Genomic DNA, 18309 nt, shown 5'->3' on the forward strand with positions numbered 1-18309 from the left:
TCTAGAAAAAGGATGTGAATCAACCCAGGGGCCAGCAGAGAAAGGCTTACAGGCTTACAGGGAGCTCACACAGCCAGCCCCCTGTAGGAGCTAGGCTTAAAAGACTCAGTTTATCTGACATCCCATAAATACCAAGACCCAACTTAAGCTCTTGATTCCTTCAGAAATTGGTCATTGCTTTAACGGCAGCATATGGACGAATAAACGTTCACTACTGAGCTGCCTGGTTAGATTTATTCCATATAGATTCCCCATGTGGTCTCCCGTCTTCACGGAAGAGTTAAAACACCAGACCATTTAGTTGATAAAATTGAGTCTCCCACGAGTTAACAGAGTGGAACCAGCTACTGGTGCAGACTGAAGCACACACATCGCTGTGGAAGCCAGGCTGGAGGGGCCAAATATTTTCTTTACAGCTGATTCGATGCAGTTCAGTGGTTGATGGCGTGTGGAGGCGGAACTCTTCCCGATGATCCAGTCCCCTCCTGTCTATGCGGCCAGCGCCTCAAAGGACACACATAATTTCTTTTCCCCTATAAAGTGAATCTGGGCATTTTATAGCTGAAAAGGGAGCAATTTCCATTTGAATTAATCAAGAGGCTGAAGGCAAAGGTGCATTATGTAGCTTTAAAGGACATTCTTCCTTGATTGACAAGGTCCCGTGGCCACCCCCTGTAAAGACTTAGCAATGGAACATTTCTTGACATCACTCAAGGGAGTTCTGTTATCTTAGTTATACTCACATGGAGCCTGTGGGTTTTTTTTGCACCCCAGTCTAAGGAATAACTGCAGTCTCACTCTTGGCGTTGAACACATTTATTAACCACAACCCTGTAACATTTCTTCCCTGTTAAATTAGAAGAAAGCAGTAATATTATTGAAGGAAAACATACCTTTCAGCCACTTTGGACATTTTCAAACAATGTCTGTCGATCTGTGTGTTCAAAAATGTTATCTGGGAAAATAGAGAACACAGACATTAAGACCAAACTACAATTATTTTTGCCCCTCGCTCCACAAACCCAAATCCTGCATTTCCACCAAGATCCAAATAGCTCCTCTGGCCAGACATCTCCAACTCCCTCAGCTCTGCCCTCCAGCAACTTACTTGTGCCTCTGGACATCCCTATCATACAAGACTCACATTCTACAATTTAGCCTGTGTCTCCTTTCCTCCTCTACTGTGGTGTGATTTAAGTCTTGCTTTCCAAAACTTAAAGGCAATATATATTCTACAAAACTTAGCAACGGCACGGACAGGTGAAATGTGCACCATAAATACCTGTTTTGAATAATCCCCAGCGACCCCTCCTCTGCCCACCTTTCACATGCATGTCACACCCATGTCCTTGGCATGCTTGACTGGAATCATCAAAGAGCTTTTTTTCTTTTTTTTTTTTCTTTTTCTTTTTTTTTTTTTGAGATAGTCTCAATCTGTTGCCCAGGCTGGAGTGCAGTGGCATGATCTCGGCTCACTGCAACCTCTGCCTCCCAGGCTCAAGTGATTCTCCTGTCTTGGCCTCCTGAGTAGCTGGGACTACAGTCACATGCCACCATGCCCGGCTAACTTTTTTGTATTTTTAGCAGAGATGGGGTTTCATCATATTGGTCAGCCTGGTCTCGAACTCCTTACCTCAGATGATCCACCTGCCTCGGCCTCACAAAGTGTTGGGATTACAGGCATGAGCCACTGAGCCTGGCCAAATAGCTTTTTTTCATAAATCCATTACCTCTTACCCATCAGAAAATAAATTTGTCATGGGCAAGCACCTAAAAGTTTACTCCTTTGGGTTTTGCCCTCTAGAAACCAGCAAGACATAATATAAACAGTAGGTTGCTTTGTTACCAGTAAATATCAGAAGGAAGTAATATAATTAGCCATTGTCTGTTGACCTGGGCTCCTCAACATGAAAGAAAATAACATTCAACCAAGTAATGCTGAAAAGGCATTGGGAGTAGGGCTTTATTTATTCTTAAGCTTTCCTTTCAAATCACAGCAATAAAGTACACCATCCTGAGCTGGTTTAGTCTGGAAGTGCATTCCAATTATAAGGACTGGGTGACATGAGCCCCCTCCTTCCTCTAGCTCCCACAGCAGACTGTGGGAAACCCCACTACAGCAGTTACCCCAAGGCCCGGGATGACTCATTTACACCCTTTTCTAATAACTGCTGGAGGAACTGGGTAGAGAATTCTCTCTCAAGCTTCCGTGGCTTGTTCACACATAGCACTTAAAGGTTCAATCACCCACAGCTGGGTTCCACTGTGGTTTCCAGGAACTCAAAGCTTGCTCAATCTTCAGAGGTGAACATTTGAAAGGGTTTTTAAACTGGCCCCGTCTCCTCCTGGGAATGCGAGCCGTCAATTCATTCACCTGTTTCCGGATGTCCTCTTTTGTTGTTTTCCTGATTGGTTGGCTGAGTACATGCACTGGGCTCTGTGCCTGGGACTCTTCAGTCACGCCATACACGGACTAGGAGAAGAAGCAAGCACAGAGCGTCATCCACCTGCAGAGTCGGAGGGTGGTTTAGGGGTCAGCTAGTTCAATGACTCATCCAATTTCCTGAATCCCCTCATGACAATACGAGATTGGTCTCTGCTTTTATTTCTTCAATGATGAGAATGCTGCCTCTTAAGGCATGTCATCTCATCTTTGGGGTCCCACTATAACCCACATCCTGCCTTTTACTGGGCTGAAAATAGCCTCCTTGTATCTCAGTGTTTCTCCAGATATGGTCCATAGACCATCTACAAAGAATCACCTGGTTGTGCTTGGAAAAGACATGTTGCTGAGTATCCCCTTACCCCCTGGACTTACTGCATCAGAATCTTTGTGGGTGGGTTTGGAAATGTGCATTTTTATCAAATGCCCCAAAAGATTCTGAATAAAGAAAGTTCAAGAATCACTGCCGAAGAGTATGCACAAAAGATGCCCTCTACATTCCTGTTGGTCAGCAGATGCCCATCTGGTACAAAACTGGGATGGCAGCCTTTCAGGGTTTCCCTTTCAAGTTAAACAGTTTTCTGGCCTCAGTTTCTCCACATGTCTGTAGCTATAGCTACGTTTAAAGCTGTTCCTGGTATTATGGACAGACTAAACACAATCTACGCAATAGGAAAGAAATGAAACCCTGAGGGTAAGCAATGTGTAGTCAAAATCATCAAAATGAAAAAGGGCTCAGATAAGGTGGATGAGACTCCATGAAATTCTGTAATGTTAGAATTATGGGGCTCTTGAAGACGAAATGAGGACATTTTAGGAATAACATTTTAAAATACAATACAGTGGGTATTATTATCTCAGTGAAGAACAAAATATGTAAGTAGATTAAAGAAGTTTATATACATACGCCATGTCTAGTGTGTGTGTGTGTTTTTTTTAGTTTTTTAATACATACATGAAAGAGAGCTAATTGATCATCACAAGAAATATAAATGTTTGGGGACGTATCTCCATTCTTTGGATTTTTTTTTTTTTTTTTTTTTTTGAGATGGATTCTCGCTCTTGTCACCCAGGCTGGAATGCAATGGCATGACCTTGGCTCACTGCAACCTCTGCCTCCCGGGTTCAAGCGATTCTTCTGCCTCAGCCTCCCAAGAAGCTAGAATTACAGGTATGCATCACCGTGCCCAACTAATTTTGTATTTTTAGTAGAGATGGGGTTTCTCTAGGTTGGTCAAGCTGGTCTTGAACTCCCAACCTCAGGTGATCCACCCGCCTCAGCCTCCCAAAGTGTTGAGATTACAGGTGTGAGCCAATGCACCCGGCCCACTCTTTGGAAATTAATATTATGGAGTCTGGTCATGCTCTCCTGCAATATTGTCCCTGGTGCTGTGGAGAGAGTGGGATATACAAATCATGGGGGAGTCTGAGCATGGTACCCTCAGATATGCTGTGGTCACTACTCCTTTCAGTAAAGTGAAACACAAGAGACCACTGTGTCATTCACAGTTGGGCAAGATGGTGATTTGAGTTTGGGTGATCCAGCTCTATCAAAAAATAAAATAAAATAAAACATAAAAGAGACTTTCATTTGCCTCTAAGTACAAAGCTTGCTTTCACCTGTGAGCTTTGCCACTTCTTGTTCCTTTTGTTTCCTGCCTTCCCTACCACCTCCCCAGAGACAACTAGAACTTAACCCTTCAGAACACCTGACCCTCTTTCAGGATGTCCTTGGGAAGCCCCTTACCCCCGTCTCCTCCAGGTCTGGCTTAGCTGCCCCTCCTGGGCTCCTCAACTGTTTTGTACATCTCCTAACACAGCATTCATGGCCCTGTTGCCTGTTGGCTTGTTTTACTCCCTGCCATGCTTTGGGCTCTGTGAGGACCCGCCACTGTATCCTAGCACGAGCACAGCGCCAAGCATGCATCAGCTGCTCAATCAATATTTGTGAAACGGTTACGGTTTCAAAAGACAAAAGGTGGTGGAATTACAAGCAGCAAATTACTATTTGAATAGTACTAGAACTGGAAGGGCTATTCACATCAGGAATTTTTAACTCAGCTAAACTAGCGAACCTTTTTAACCTTTTGTGGATTCTTCAAACGTCGACATTTTCGGATGTCCATTTCTGTTGTGTTCACACAGCCTGGCTGAGAGAAAAAAAACACATCATATAAATTACTACGTGAAAATTACACTTCCAATTTAGCCCATGTCACACCAACAGGATCAATCTTTATCTTTTTCCATTACAGACAACGCATGATTTTTTTCCGTTTTGCCATAATATGTGTTCCTCTGTGGAGTTCTCATATGATCTAGAAAAGCTTACCTCATAATCTAAGGATGATATGTAGAGGGTATAGTGCACAGTTTTTAAGAGCAAATTAGCTATTCAAGTGGCAAGATTGCATCAGGTACAGCCCTTTAAAAAATTTTTTTTAACATATTTAACCATTTGAAAAAGACTCCATGATATCAGGATGAGTAGCTATTTATTTATTTTTTGCTTTTAATTAAATGTTAAGAAGAACAATAGTTTATTCTTTTTAGTTCCATTTCCATAAGGAAAATGCAAGATTTGTTTTAATAATGTGAAATCAGAAATACAGTCAAACCTCATTATTTACATATTTTTGCATTTGTGAATTTGCCTACTTCAATTTCTTTTTTTTTTTTTTTTTTTTTTTGAGACAGAGTCTCGCTCTGTCACCCAGGCTGGAGTGCAGTAGCGCAATCTCAGTTCACTGCAAGCTCCGCCGCCTCCCAGGTTCATGTCATTCTCCTGCCTCAGCCTCCCGAGAAGCTGGGACTACAGGCGCCCGCCACCACGCCCAGCTAATTTTTCTTTTGTATTTTTAGTAGAGACGGGGTTTCACTGTGTTTGCCAGGATGGTCTCCATCTCCTGACCTCATGATCCGCCCCTCATCAGTGGTTGCACCTTGAGTAGACTGACGTGCGCGTTTCCCACTGAAATTGAACAAGGTGATGTCCTGCCTTTTTGTTTCAGGCCCGTCTATTTAGGGCTAATTTAGTGGCAACTTCTCTGCATTTTTGTGCTTTTTGTCGGTGATTTTGCTATTTAAGATGGCCCCAAGGACAGTGCTGAAGTGCTGTCCACCATTCCCAAGCAAGAGTCTGATGTGCCTCAGGAGGAAATAAACGTGTTAGCGAAGCTTTGTGCAGACATGAACAATAGTGCTGTTGGCCATGAGTTTAATGTTAATGCATCAATGATATATATTGCATAAGGTGTCTTTACACAGAAACACATTTAAAAGGTTATGTATTGATCAGCTGATAAAAATGTTGTGGCCACAGGCTCACAGGGACCTAGCTTGGTAGTTCCCAAGGGAGTGATGCTTCAATGTACGCTAGTTCAGTGTTTGCAAAGACTTTATAGAACATAGCTGCCATGGATAACAAGAATTAACTGTATTCGACAGAGAATAGTTTAAGATTTAGAGTTGAATAGCAGTGGAAATGGAAATTGTTAATTTGGGGAATGTAAGCCTTTGGGACCCAAGGTCTTTTGGTGGAATTCCCATAGCTCCTCTTTTTGCAATTCCATATTTTCATGAATGAATAATTTTTTAAAAGGTGGAACTTACATATATTCCAGGAAATTTACTGAGATTATACAAATGAATGGCAAAACCAGTTCCACAAAGCTCAGCGATTTTCTTAAGAATGAGACACCTGGTGGCTAAAGACGGTCTTTTCCCTATAGAGATAAAAATGAAAAATTAAGAAAAAAAATCTAGAGAACTGAGTAGAGCTTTCTCACCACAGGCCTGTGGACATCCCAAAAGGCTCGTTCTTGACTATCCAAAATTTTCCTTTCTGTCTTGTCCTTTTTCCGGTCAATCCTGAAAGAGTAAAGAGAGGAAGGAAATAAGAGGCTCTGTATTCTGTTTTCTCTGCTGACACTTGCTCCGGCATTTGTTCCTGTTTCTAGGAGCTAAGTGAACACAAGACCATTGGTACCTGCATGGTGCCTGCTCTCTGCAAAGCTGTGAAATAGGGGTGTATAATTCCCCTCCCTGAAAACCCCCAAAATTCCACACATGGTAAGAGAACTTGTTTTAGGCTAGATTACAGATTGCCATATATGTGTAATGAACATGGTGGCCTAAAGGAAGAATAAGAATGCAGCTGTTCATCTGAAGTATTAAGATTTGGATTATTAAAAACCGAATTATCCATTGATATGCTCCCTCATCAAAAAGGATACTGCATATCAAATTATAAGACGGAATATAACTACCGTCTCACCAGTGTTCCATGTTCAAATTTGAAAGTTTGCTTTAGATTTAGAATCAGTAGAAAGAAATGTCTTTAAAATGCTGCAATTATGTGTTTTATAAGTCACTTACACCATCTGGCTTTCTAAAGGCAGAATAATGGCCCTCGCATGAGACAAGATCCAGGAGGCAAATATCCCTGCCTCAGCTGGGGGAGGCACAAATTGCAAGAGGGAAATTGCAGGTGACAAAGACTTATTGTTCTGATCTGTAGCACAGATAAGAGGTTTTTTCTTTTTCTTTCTTCTTCTTCTTCTTTTTTTTTTTTTAAAAAAAGCATGTATTACTTCATTTTATCTCTTCAAGTAAAAAGCAACTCAGATTAATTGCCGTGTAACTCCTGGTTCTCGGCTCTCTTGGGGACCCTTTAGTTTATTGGACTGAAATAAACCCATAATCACCCTGTGATTTTTGTGATAATTACTGTGTACTTAGGTGGCCCACAATTATAATGTAATCACAGAGTTAATCAAAAAAGGTTAATCGAGAAATACCATATATTTATGAAGTAACAATTTCCCCTCTGTTTATAACTTGTGATGTTGTTTCATTCTGAAAGAATTAGCATTCTTCTTTGCTTTCCAGTGGCTTCTGAGTACACAAGTGCAATTCTGCCTTAGTCCAGTTGAATCTCAGCCTCCATCTCACCTACTCTCCCACCTTCACCTCTTCGGGGGCACCCAATGCCTGGTACCCATCTACCCCAGGGGCTGCTGGGTGGTTGGGAGGTGGCTGGCATCATGGACAGGAGAAAGGCAGAGACTGTCGGGGGAGGGTCACAACAACAGCAGTGTACGGGCCACTAGACCAGATGGCCTCAGGTCACTTCCAACTGTGACGATAGCTGTGATGAGTCTACACCCACACAGCCTGAGACCCGGCTCCAGGCCATGGGCTGCAACACCACTCAGGAATGTGAGAGGGTTGCTCTGAAGACTTAGCGGCTGCTCACATGCAAGTGGTACCCAGAGGAAACATAGTCCTAGTCTCCCAGCTCAGCATCCCTTTCCTGCTCCTGTCCTACTTCTCCTGTTAACCATCCTGGCTAACCTAGACATCATCCCTGGGAAGGACAGGGGAGATCCAGATCCAATCATTCTGTTTCCCAGAATTAAATGGATCTGGTTGACAACCATGTTTGTGGGGTAGGGAACGCAGAGTACCCATTCCTCATGTTTCCTTAGAGAGGAAGAAATGTCCACTATGTACCCAGGAGAAAAAATTCTGGGAAAAACCCTTCCAACTATTTTTTTCCTTTCATCTCTTGTCCTTTGGGGAGGAGAAATGACTTAACTAATTGGTAGACTTGAAAGAAGAAACTGAGAAAGTTCAGACTCTCCCTTTCTGGGCCCCCGTCTAGGTCAGCCTGTGCTCAGGATAGCTGCTCTCTGCATGCAGAAAACGTACAGGGGTCACCTCTGCCCTAGTGGGGTGGGGTGGAGACGCTGGAGAGAGGAGGCCTATAGATACACACCTTTGTCTAGGAAGGGCAGGTTTAATTTGCACCTGTGGCCACATATCCAATGTCATGCCTTAAAATCTTGTTTTTTTGTTTTTGTTTTGTTTTGTTTTGAGATGGAGTTTTGCTTTGGTTGCCCAGGCTGGAATGCAATGGCATAATCTCAGGTCACTACAACCTCCAACTCCCGGGTTCAAGCAATTCTCCTGTCTCAGCCTCCTGAGTAGCTGGGATTACAGGGATGTACCACCATGCCTAGCTAATTTTGTATTTTTAGTAGAGACGGGGTTTCACCATGTTGGTCAGGCTGGTCTCCATCTCCTGACCTCAGGTGATCCGCCTGCCTCAGCTTCCCAAAGTGCTGGGGTTACAGGCATAAGCCACTGTGCCCGGCCTTACTCTTGTTTTTTAATTAATGTAATAATCTGATATTTTGGGCTCCAACTGTCTGACTTCTGTGCCTTATTTTTCTATTGGTTCTAACTCCTCCCCTGTCAGGGAGAAGAAGACAGGGGCTACTTGTTGTTCTTCCTGAAACTCCAACCTGTTTTCCTATGAAGACAAAATCTCCAGTCCAACAGGTAAAACGGGGTTTCAGCCTTTGAGCACAGAAAATAACTGGAAATCTCTTGGGGAAATAGATACACCTTCTTATAACCAGAGTTCTACCTTTGGGAGGATCTCCCTTGTCGGCGGAAACACACATTTCTGAAATTGTTTTACAGTAACGTCGGTTATGAAGGTGAAACTTATCCATCCTGACCTTAATTTCTACTCAGTTGCCCTCATGCCAGATTAGAAATACCAACGCCATCTGGAAACTTCACTTTGACAATCCCACCTTCACACCATTTCCAAATTCCAGAGTCTTTTCCTCTCTGAAACGGTCTCTATTAAGTTCACCTACTTTACTTGTGCTTCTGCTTGCATAAAGATGAATTCCCACTTCCTTGCAAAGGCCCTCTGGAGTCTTGCTAGGTTTTCCTAATGAGAAATGAAAATCAACAAGAAGGCATTAATCATCGTAAATTAGCACATCGACACCTATGCTTATGATAAGGCAGCCATCCATTCTGGTTACTTCCAACAGAACAGCAAGACCTGCTTTACATCCCCTGGACATGTATCCAATTTGACTTTGCACCAGACCCTGATGTACAGAGCTGAACTATTAATATTCATTTACACACCCATTAAGTGTGAAGTCTCTGTGGTTCACCTGATTCCTCTCTTCTTATGTGTTTTACAAGAATGCAACTCACACAGCACTTGTTTCAAAGGTTGCTGAAAATAGGGAAAATTGTCTGTGGCTATTGGGGAATTAACGAGTCTTTGCCACCTGTTGGTATCTCTAGACACAAAACCAAGGCTGGATTTCTCAGGACTCGTCTTCCAGTGGGGAGCTGGGAAGGTCACAGGAAAGGAGAACCAAGGGGACCTGACTTTCATGCTTTTTCTAATGTCAGGATTCAAAAGTGGCCGAGGCTGGGTGCAGTGGCTCACACCTGTAATCCCAGCACTTTGGAAGGCCGAGGCAGATGGATCACCTGAGGTCAGGAGTTCAAGACCAGCCTGGTCAACAGGGTGAAACCCCGTCTCTACTAAAATTACAAAAATTAGCTGGGCATAGTGGCAGGTGCCTGTAATCCTAGCTACTTGGGAGACTGAGAGAGGAGAATCGCTTGAACCTGGGAGGCGGAGAGGTTGCAGTGAGCCGAGATCCGGCCACTGCACTGCAGCCTGGGCAACAAGAGTGAAACTCCGTCCCCCCCACCAAAAAAAAGGGCCCAAAGAGAGTGTCTACGTTTGTGATGTTCATGAAAGAAAAAGCCAAAAACAGAAAGAAAAGAAAAGTCATTAAGGGTTCGCATTAGAGAAAAATAAAAGCATTTTCTCTAAGTCTGTAGAGTTACCTAATAGAACAAGAGGATGGACGGTGAGGAGGGGAGTTTGACAGGCACCCTAATGATCCTCCTAATTCTGATGAATGCAAGGCTGGAGCCCCTATTATGCTATGTATTTTCATAGAGCTCATGCCAACACTAATTGATTACCCTCGTTAATGGATTATTAATATAAAAGGAGCTTCAGTTGGAGAGTACCACACATGAGCTCACAGTTATTACCTAGGCTTGGTGTGCAAGTAGTTCTAAAAAACTGTCTTTTTGACTCTTCCACTGCTCACAGGAAGCAAAACTGGTAATGCCTCAATGTCAATCAATTGTGACACAGTCATAGTATAGAATTCTAGGCAGCCATTAAACACAGTAATGTAGATTATAGTTACTGACATGGTAAGGACCCCGAGATACCTACAGTATAATGACTGGGGAAAGAGAAGCAGCTGCCACAATAATGTTTATGGTATGATTCTAATAAAGTTTTGTAAAGAAAAAAATGTATGCAGAGAAAAAACTTAGGTGGGGGGAATTCACGGGTTGTATTCTCTCCTTACTTTGCTGTTTGAATTTTTGTTTTTATAAAAAGAATATGTAATCAGAAAATTTATAAAAAATTATTGCATTTTGGAAGCAAAATGTTCTGGTTTTGAATCATTTTTGTGCAGAACTTCAACCTGAGAGCACATCTCAATGCCATATTCTTTGTGTTTTTTTTTTTTTTTTTTGAGACAGAGTCTTGCTCTGTTGCCCAGGCTGCAGTGCAGTGGCGCGATCTTGGCTGACAACCTCCACCTCCCAGGTTCAAGGGATTCTCCTGCCTCAGCCTCCTGAGTAGCAGGGACTACAGGTGTGTGCCACCATACCTGGCTAATTTTTTTGTATTTTTAGTAGAGACGGGTTTCAGCATGTTAGCCAGGATGGTCTCGATCTCCTGACCTTGTGATCTGCCCACCTTGGGGATTACAGGCATGAGCCACCACACCTGGCCTCAATGCCATATTCTTTACAAATACCACAGCAGAACATTAAGGGACAAGATAAGAGAAACTGAATCAAATACAGCAGGAGTTGATGCTGTCTGATTTCTGTATGGAACCTTTTTCTAAAACATTGAAAATATGGGGAAGAGACACACAGGAGGGAGAGGCCCCAGGCTTCTACAGTCTGGGCCTTTCCTCAAGGTTGTGTTAAGGAAGTAACGTCATCATGTCAAAGCTACTTGCACTGGGTGCACAAAGACTACAACAGCAGTCTTTTGAAGGAGGGGTGATGTGACTGCTGGACATTGGGGCAGACAAGGGCACAACCAGGCTCCTAGCATGTCCAGAGCCGCAGAACAAACAGGCCAAGGTTTATCTGGGGAGATTATAATGTTCCAACATATGATCATCTGATAATGCAAACTCCATCCAGGTCCTGAGGCTCTGGACAAACTGCTGCACTGCTTCTTCCTCTTCTGCCCCCCTGCACCCCATTCACAGGTCCACAATGCCAGTGGGATCAAAGAGGTGAAGGGCCATGCACAGGTCCTGCTCCCTAGTGGCATGCACATTCATACTTGTGCTGCAGAGAGTGGAGCAATGGCCCAGCTGGCTTGGTAGGCTTGGGAACATGAACCAAGGAGAGGTAAGGCCTGGCAGAGTGGGGCCTCACACTCGTTTTGAAAGACTGAGGCAGTAAAAGTAGGAGGGGTTTTGGAGGTGGGTGGGTCTGAAGTTGCTGTTAATGCTGGACTATGCGGGGAAGGATTCTCTGCTGCCCTTAATATTGCCCCTCCTCCCACAGCTGCTGGCCCTTCAGTCATTCATGGAATGAATGACTTAGCAGCACATTCTTCGGAAGACGTATAGGGAGAGGGAAGTGGAAGGTACAAGAAAGTTCAGGCAATTTCTCCCATTCTCTGTGACCCACATAAAGTTCAGTTTGGGGGAGAAATTTTGCAACCAAAAGTTGAAAAAAAAGGTAAATGATCTATGAGTTTTCAAGTGCTTTGGTTTCTGGGCTCTGTCAAATCAGAATGGACCCAAGTTTGATGGTGGGGCCTCTAATTTTTGCAAGAAGTCCCATCTTATGAAGGACGATAGAGGGGGAAGGTAAGAAAGCTGGGAAGTAGATACCTCATGTGACATACATCTTGTCTTATTTTCTCAGTTGAATTTTACCCTTAGATTCTGCCTCTATTACTAAGCAGAGGAGAGTGGGTATAAAGATGCAATTTAAAATTTTGATTTAAAATATTATTATGTAGTAAATTCGACTTTTTTCCTTCTGTACAATTCTGTAAGTTTTAACACATGTATAGATTCATACAACCACCACCACAATCAGGATACAGAACAGTTCCATCACCTTCCAAAAATCCCCTACCCCATCCATAACCCCTAGCAATCATTGATCTGCTTTTCATTATGATAGTGTTATCTTTCCAAGAATGTCCTATAAATGGAATGGCTGGCTTGCGACTGGCTTCTTTCACCCAACATAATGTCCTTGGTATTCATTCAAGTGGTTGTGTGTATCAACAGTTCATTCTTTTTTACTGCAGAGTAGTATTCTATTGTATGGATGTACCACAGTTAGCTTAACCATTCAACTGTTAAAGTGCATTTGGGTTGTTTTCAGCATTTGGTTATCACAGATTAAGCTTGTGTGAACATTAGTTTATAGGTGTTTGTGTGAACATGAGTTCTGATTTCTCTAGGGTATGTATATAGAAGTGGGATTACTTGGTTATATGGTAAGTGTTTGTTCAACTTTATAAGAAATTGCCAAACTATTTTCTAGAGTGGCTGTACCATTTTGCATTACCACTAGCAATGCAGGAGAGTTTCAGTTGTTCGACATCCTCACCATCACTTGGTATCATCAGTATTTTTTATTTTGGCCATTCTAATAGGTATGTAATGGTATCTCACCATGGATTTAATCTACATTTCCTAAATGGCTAATAATATTGACCATCTTTTCATGGGCTTATTTATCATCCTTGTGCCCTCTTCAGTAAAATATCTGTTAAGTCATTTGCCTATTTTTAAGTTGAGCTGCTTATTTTTTTATTGTTGAATTTTAAGAGTTATTTATGTAAAAATACAATCTTATTGTGATGGTCAGAGGAGGTGAGAACAAAGGAGGAGAAATAGATCCTTCCTTTCCACTGTCTGAAAGGGATGAAAGGGGGACAAAAGAAAAAAAATAAGCTTAGATGGAGCTACAGATATGATTTTAATCTCTTCTCATATCCTGGAAAATAATCATACTTACTGCTTCATAATCTGCCAGTTCCAGCCTCGCTTTATTCTGCATTGTCCTCTTACAGAGATAGATGGCTGAGGGAAGAAAAGAAATGACAACATGTACAAAAACAGCAGCACAATGGAATTATAAGCCCATCCATCCATGTGTCCATCCATTCACCCATTCATCCATCCAGCCAGCCAACCATCCCACCCGCCCACCCTTGCTGTGTGCCCAGCACTGTCCTGGGAAAAATATGTTTTCTAAGTGGACATCATGACCCCTGACCTCTAGAAATCTTTTTGTAGTCATGATCAGATGAGGACTCCTCCATATTCCAATCCTGACAACTCCCCTTCTTCCTCCTTACTCTGCTTCACCCTGAACATCCTTCACTTGGAGTGATATTTCACAAACATGATCACATTACTCCTGTGCCTAAAAGCTCTGCCTTGAATCCTCAATGGCCTCAGAAATAAGGCTGGGTTCATTAGGGTGGCAAATACGGTTCTTTATGATCCACTCACTGCTTATCTCATCAACTTCTTCTCCCTCATGCAGGCACTGTGAGGCCACCAAACTCTTTTAGATTCATTCCTTTGTATATGCGTCCTTTTTGTGGAAGGTCTTTCTCACTTCTCTCTTTCCCTCTGTCTATCTGGCAACCTCCTACTAATCTTTCAAGACCCAGGTTGGTGTTTCAGATAGCATCTACACATCCTCGACCATGGAACTAAATTCCATTCACTGAAATCCTGTATTTACTAGACTGTCCCCCGCTCTAGGCTAAAGTCTCTTTAAGGGCAGAGGCTATGTCCTGCTCAGCTTTCATCCCTAGCACCAGAGCCTGTCTTGCCAGGTGCAGTAAAAAGGCTATGGAAAGGGAACACAATTTAGGTCTCTCAACCCAGGCTAAGGAAAGGTTCTTGGCCCATGGTTTCCCTGTTTCTTCCTCAAACACGGCCTTCATCATCACTTCTCCCTACCTTTCCTTCTTCAATGTCTTCCTCCTTCTCCAGAGCCAAGTGGAACAATCCAGGGAAACCAGTAGATGAATGGCATAAATAAATGAACAACAGAATGATCAAGAGGGAGGGCCAGAGAGAACCTGTGATCATTTTGTTGTTGGACAACATGATCTCTTTACTAAGAGATCTCTAGTCAACTCTGCTGGATCAACCTACTTCATTCATTTGTTCTGAAAAATTTACTGATACCTATGACATTTTGGAGCCTGGAAGCTAGCAGCCTACCCTCTGGCATGCCCACACTTCTGGCAAATTGTGTGCTCATAAGAGTCAGTTGTGGTTGTTCCCAAATGTGCTTATGTCAGGCACATCTGTTATTTTAATCACACAAGTTCACTAAATATTACATGTGTCAATGAAACTAATGTGCAAAGAGAGAGAGTGTTGCTTCTATGAAAACTCAGTTGAATGATCTGGAACAATTTAATGAAGGAGAGTCAGCTAAGACAGTCGCTGGTGAATTTGATACAGGTGAGATAACTGGAAAAAGGAAGAAAAATAATAAAAATCTAGGAGGGGCCAATGTACAAAAGACTACAAAAATGTCTTTACATTCTTGATGCACTTTAAAGACACCAAAACAGGGTAGTTTATTTTGAGTGTGGTTGATTTAAGAAACTAAAATCATTCAGCTCATAATCAAAGAGAACACTGTGGTCCTACCTCACAAGGCTGTCAGATGAGTGTTCCTTTGTATATCTTACCTTTCCATGAGGTACTTTAAGGTGTACTATGTCATTTTAAAAATGATTTTCTACTTACCAACTTTTCCAATGAACGAAGCAGCTATAGTGCTTCACTGGGTCTGATAAAGGGGTGTCTGATCTATCACAAAGTACCTCCTTCAGTCTCTTGGAGTCCTGGCAGAATTAGGGACAACCTCAGGCAGGAAGCTTGACATGTCATCTGCCCCACTGGGCCAGGTCTTGATTACCTTTGAGCAGTGCAGGTCAGTGGAGGTGGCAGCTGCTTTGACAATGCTGCCCTGGACAGTATTTTGCATTTGCCAAATGTAACACTCAGAAAAGGCTAACCTGGATTTGACTATGGGTTTTATGCAGGCAGAGTCATCCCAAGAAATGTCCAAAGGGGACAGCTGCGTCAGAATGGGGCAGGGGGCTTGTGAAGTGAGGTATTATACATGGAATGCAGAGCTGGGGTCACTCCTGATGGCCACGAGTCACAGGATCACACGCTACTAGCTAATGTCCCTGTGCCTAAAGTCACACAAGAAATCTTTTCACCACAACAAGGAAGGTGGGATGTGGCTGTTCTTGGCACAGAACTTCCTGGGGCTTGTCTGCATCCCAGAATGCCTTCACCAGCGCTTGCTCTAACTTCCAACCAACTCTAGTGACTACTGGTGACAACAGTCAGCCCTACAAGAGGGCATCTGGAGGAACTGTCTTAAGCTCCGATACTGGTTTCTCTTGGATATTTAATTTCTTACCAAAAAATTTATATTTCCTTGTCCTTACATCTGGCATTGCACCCTTACCTATATCTCATATCTCACTTAGATAAATCCACTGCCATCTCAAGTTCATCATGTGTCACCAAACAAAAGTGGAACATATTTAAAAATTGTATAATAGGAACAGATTCATGTATTATATGTGCTATTGAATTTCTTAAAAAAAATTGAGCTTATCGAATTTCAATGTACTGAAGAAACTGACCCCTTTCTGTACTTTCTGCCTTTACTAGCAACATCATTATGTCCTCAATCTCCTAAACTAGGGAACCTATAACTCACTTATTTCTCTATTTTCTTCATACTCTCTGATGACTTTTTAGAATGACAGCATTTTAGCACTGGAGGTAACCTTGGCAACCATGAAGTACAGGCCCCTCATTTACAGATGGGGAAACTAGAGGCCTAGAGAAGTGAAGTGATGGACTCAAGGGCTAGTTAGTGATGGAGATGGAATTAGAATTGAGGCCCAGTGCAGAGTTTTCTCTGATATTCACTGATCCGTTTACTCATTCAGTCACTCATTCAAACATGTACTTGAGTGTCTCCTATGGGCCAAGTACTGTTTTAGGTGCTGGAAAAATCACCATTGTAGCAGCTACTGCTTCCATTGAGCCCACTGAATATCGGGGACTATTTGACTAAGTCACAGCCCTTACTTAATCCTCCACAGTCCACTCACTTGATCCCCCACAGTACAATGGTGAGTTTTCAATCTCCGACATAGAATTTGACAGAGTGGGGACCAGTAAATGGTTGTCGATTGAATGAAAGTGTCTGGTACTTCATCAGTCTAAATCATACTATATTGAATTCTTAGCTTCAGTTTCACATGCTTCCTGGTGAGAGGGTCACCATTGTAGCAGCTTGATCCCCCACAGTCCACTCGCTTGATCCCCCACAGTCCACTCGCTTGATCCCCCACAGTCCGCTCGCTTCATCCCCCACAGTCCACTCGCTTCATCCCCCACAGTCCACTCGCTTCATCCCCCACAGTCCACTCGCTTGATCCCTCACAGTCCATTCGCTTCATCCCCCACAGTCCGCTCGCTTCATCCCCCACAGTCCGCTCGCTTGATCCCCCACACTCCACTCGCTTCATCCCCCACAGTCCGCTCGCTTGATCCCCCACAGTCCGCTCGCTTGATCCCCCACAGTCCGCTCGCTTGATCCCCCACAGTCCGCTCGCTTGATCCCCCACAGTCCGCTCGCTTCATCCCCCACAGTCCGCTCGCTTGATCCCCCACAGTCCGCTCGCTTGATCCCCCACAGTCCGCTTGCTTGATCCCCCACAGTCCGCTCGCTTGATCCCCCACAGTCTGCTTGCTTGATCCTCCACAGTCCGCTTGCTTGATCCCCCACAGTCCGCTTGCTTGATCCTCCACAGTCCGCTTACTTAATCCTCATAACAAATCTACGAGGTGGGTTCTGTTATTACCCCCATCTTATAGATGAACCAATTTCTTCCCAAGTTGGGAAAAAACTTGGGAAAGTATGTTCATTGTTGGGGACCCACAATAGCTTCCCCAAACTGCTGACTCCATTCTAAACGTCTCTCCTTGACGGCCAGGGCCTTTTTATAAACCCGCCCCTCCCAAGCTATTCAGCCTTCTCAATCATTCATCACATAAAACCTCTGAATACTCAAGCCAGATCCTCACCATGCCTTTCTTCCTGCATCATGCTGCCTCTCCCAGCCTGGGATGCTTGCAGGGAAAGGCTGTGACTTATTCAAATCTCCAACATAGAATTTGACAGAGTGGGGATCAGTAAATGGTTGTCGATTGAATGAAAGTGTCCGGTACTTCATTAGTCTAAATCATACTATATTGAATTCTTAGCTTCAGTTTCACATGCTTCCTGGTGAGAGGGTCACCTCAGTCATAATAACATCAACCAGCATCCCAGTGGCAATAACACCAACCTCACCCCAGTAGCAATACCGACCACCACCCCGTATTAACTCAGAGAACCTTACATGCATTTCATTTAATCCTAACAAAACAACACTAGAAGACAAGTGCTGCTACTAGTCTAATTTTAATATGAGGTCTCTGAGGCACAGAGAGGTTAAGTAATTTGCCAAGATCACCCAGCTAGTGGAACTGGTTGATCCTGGGGGCTCATTGTGCTGGATTCTCTCTTGGTAAATACATTCTGATTTTCTAACTAAACTGCTTTGGAAACCCTGGGGAGTACTGGTTTTTCTTTGTTTTAGAGACAGGGTCTTCCTCTGTCACCCAGGCTGGAGTGCAGTGGCACAATCATAGCTCACTGCAGCCTTGAACTCCTGGGCTCAAGTGATCCTCCCATCTCAGCCTCCCGAGTCCCTGGGGTTACAGGTATGTACCACCATGCCTGGCCCCTGGTGAACACTTCTGCATCCTGAACCTTGATTTCTCCCTCTGATTTGCCATAATTGAGGCACAGGAATTTAAAATAATTTTTCTTTAGCGAGAGCCTGA

General features: G+C 43.3%; 1 protein-coding gene across 8 annotated transcripts in view; it reads right to left on the bottom strand.

Moving 5' to 3' along the window:
• The window catches only part of RGS6 (regulator of G protein signaling 6), a 626178-nt gene that overhangs the window by 88004 nt on the left and 519865 nt on the right, over positions 1-18309 (bottom strand). For all 8 annotated transcript variants that reach the window (XR_004057311.1, XM_030930579.1, XM_030930576.1 and 5 more), the window contains 6 exons: positions 13370-13434; positions 9115-9191; positions 6232-6313; positions 4519-4593; positions 2375-2473; positions 894-955 (listed from right to left, as the gene is read on the bottom strand). Coding sequence is in view for 7 of the 8 variants with exons in the window: in XM_030930579.1 (XP_030786439.1) it covers positions 894-955; positions 2375-2473; positions 4519-4593; positions 6232-6313; positions 9115-9191; positions 13370-13434 (460 nt within the window). In the remaining variant the exon portion in view is untranslated. The remainder of the gene's footprint in view (positions 1-893; positions 956-2374; positions 2474-4518; positions 4594-6231; positions 6314-9114; positions 9192-13369; positions 13435-18309) is intronic.

The sequence above is a fragment of the Rhinopithecus roxellana genome, chromosome 5 (genome assembly GCF_007565055.1).
Source record: "Rhinopithecus roxellana isolate Shanxi Qingling chromosome 5, ASM756505v1, whole genome shotgun sequence".
NCBI lineage: Eukaryota > Metazoa > Chordata > Mammalia > Primates > Cercopithecidae > Rhinopithecus > Rhinopithecus roxellana.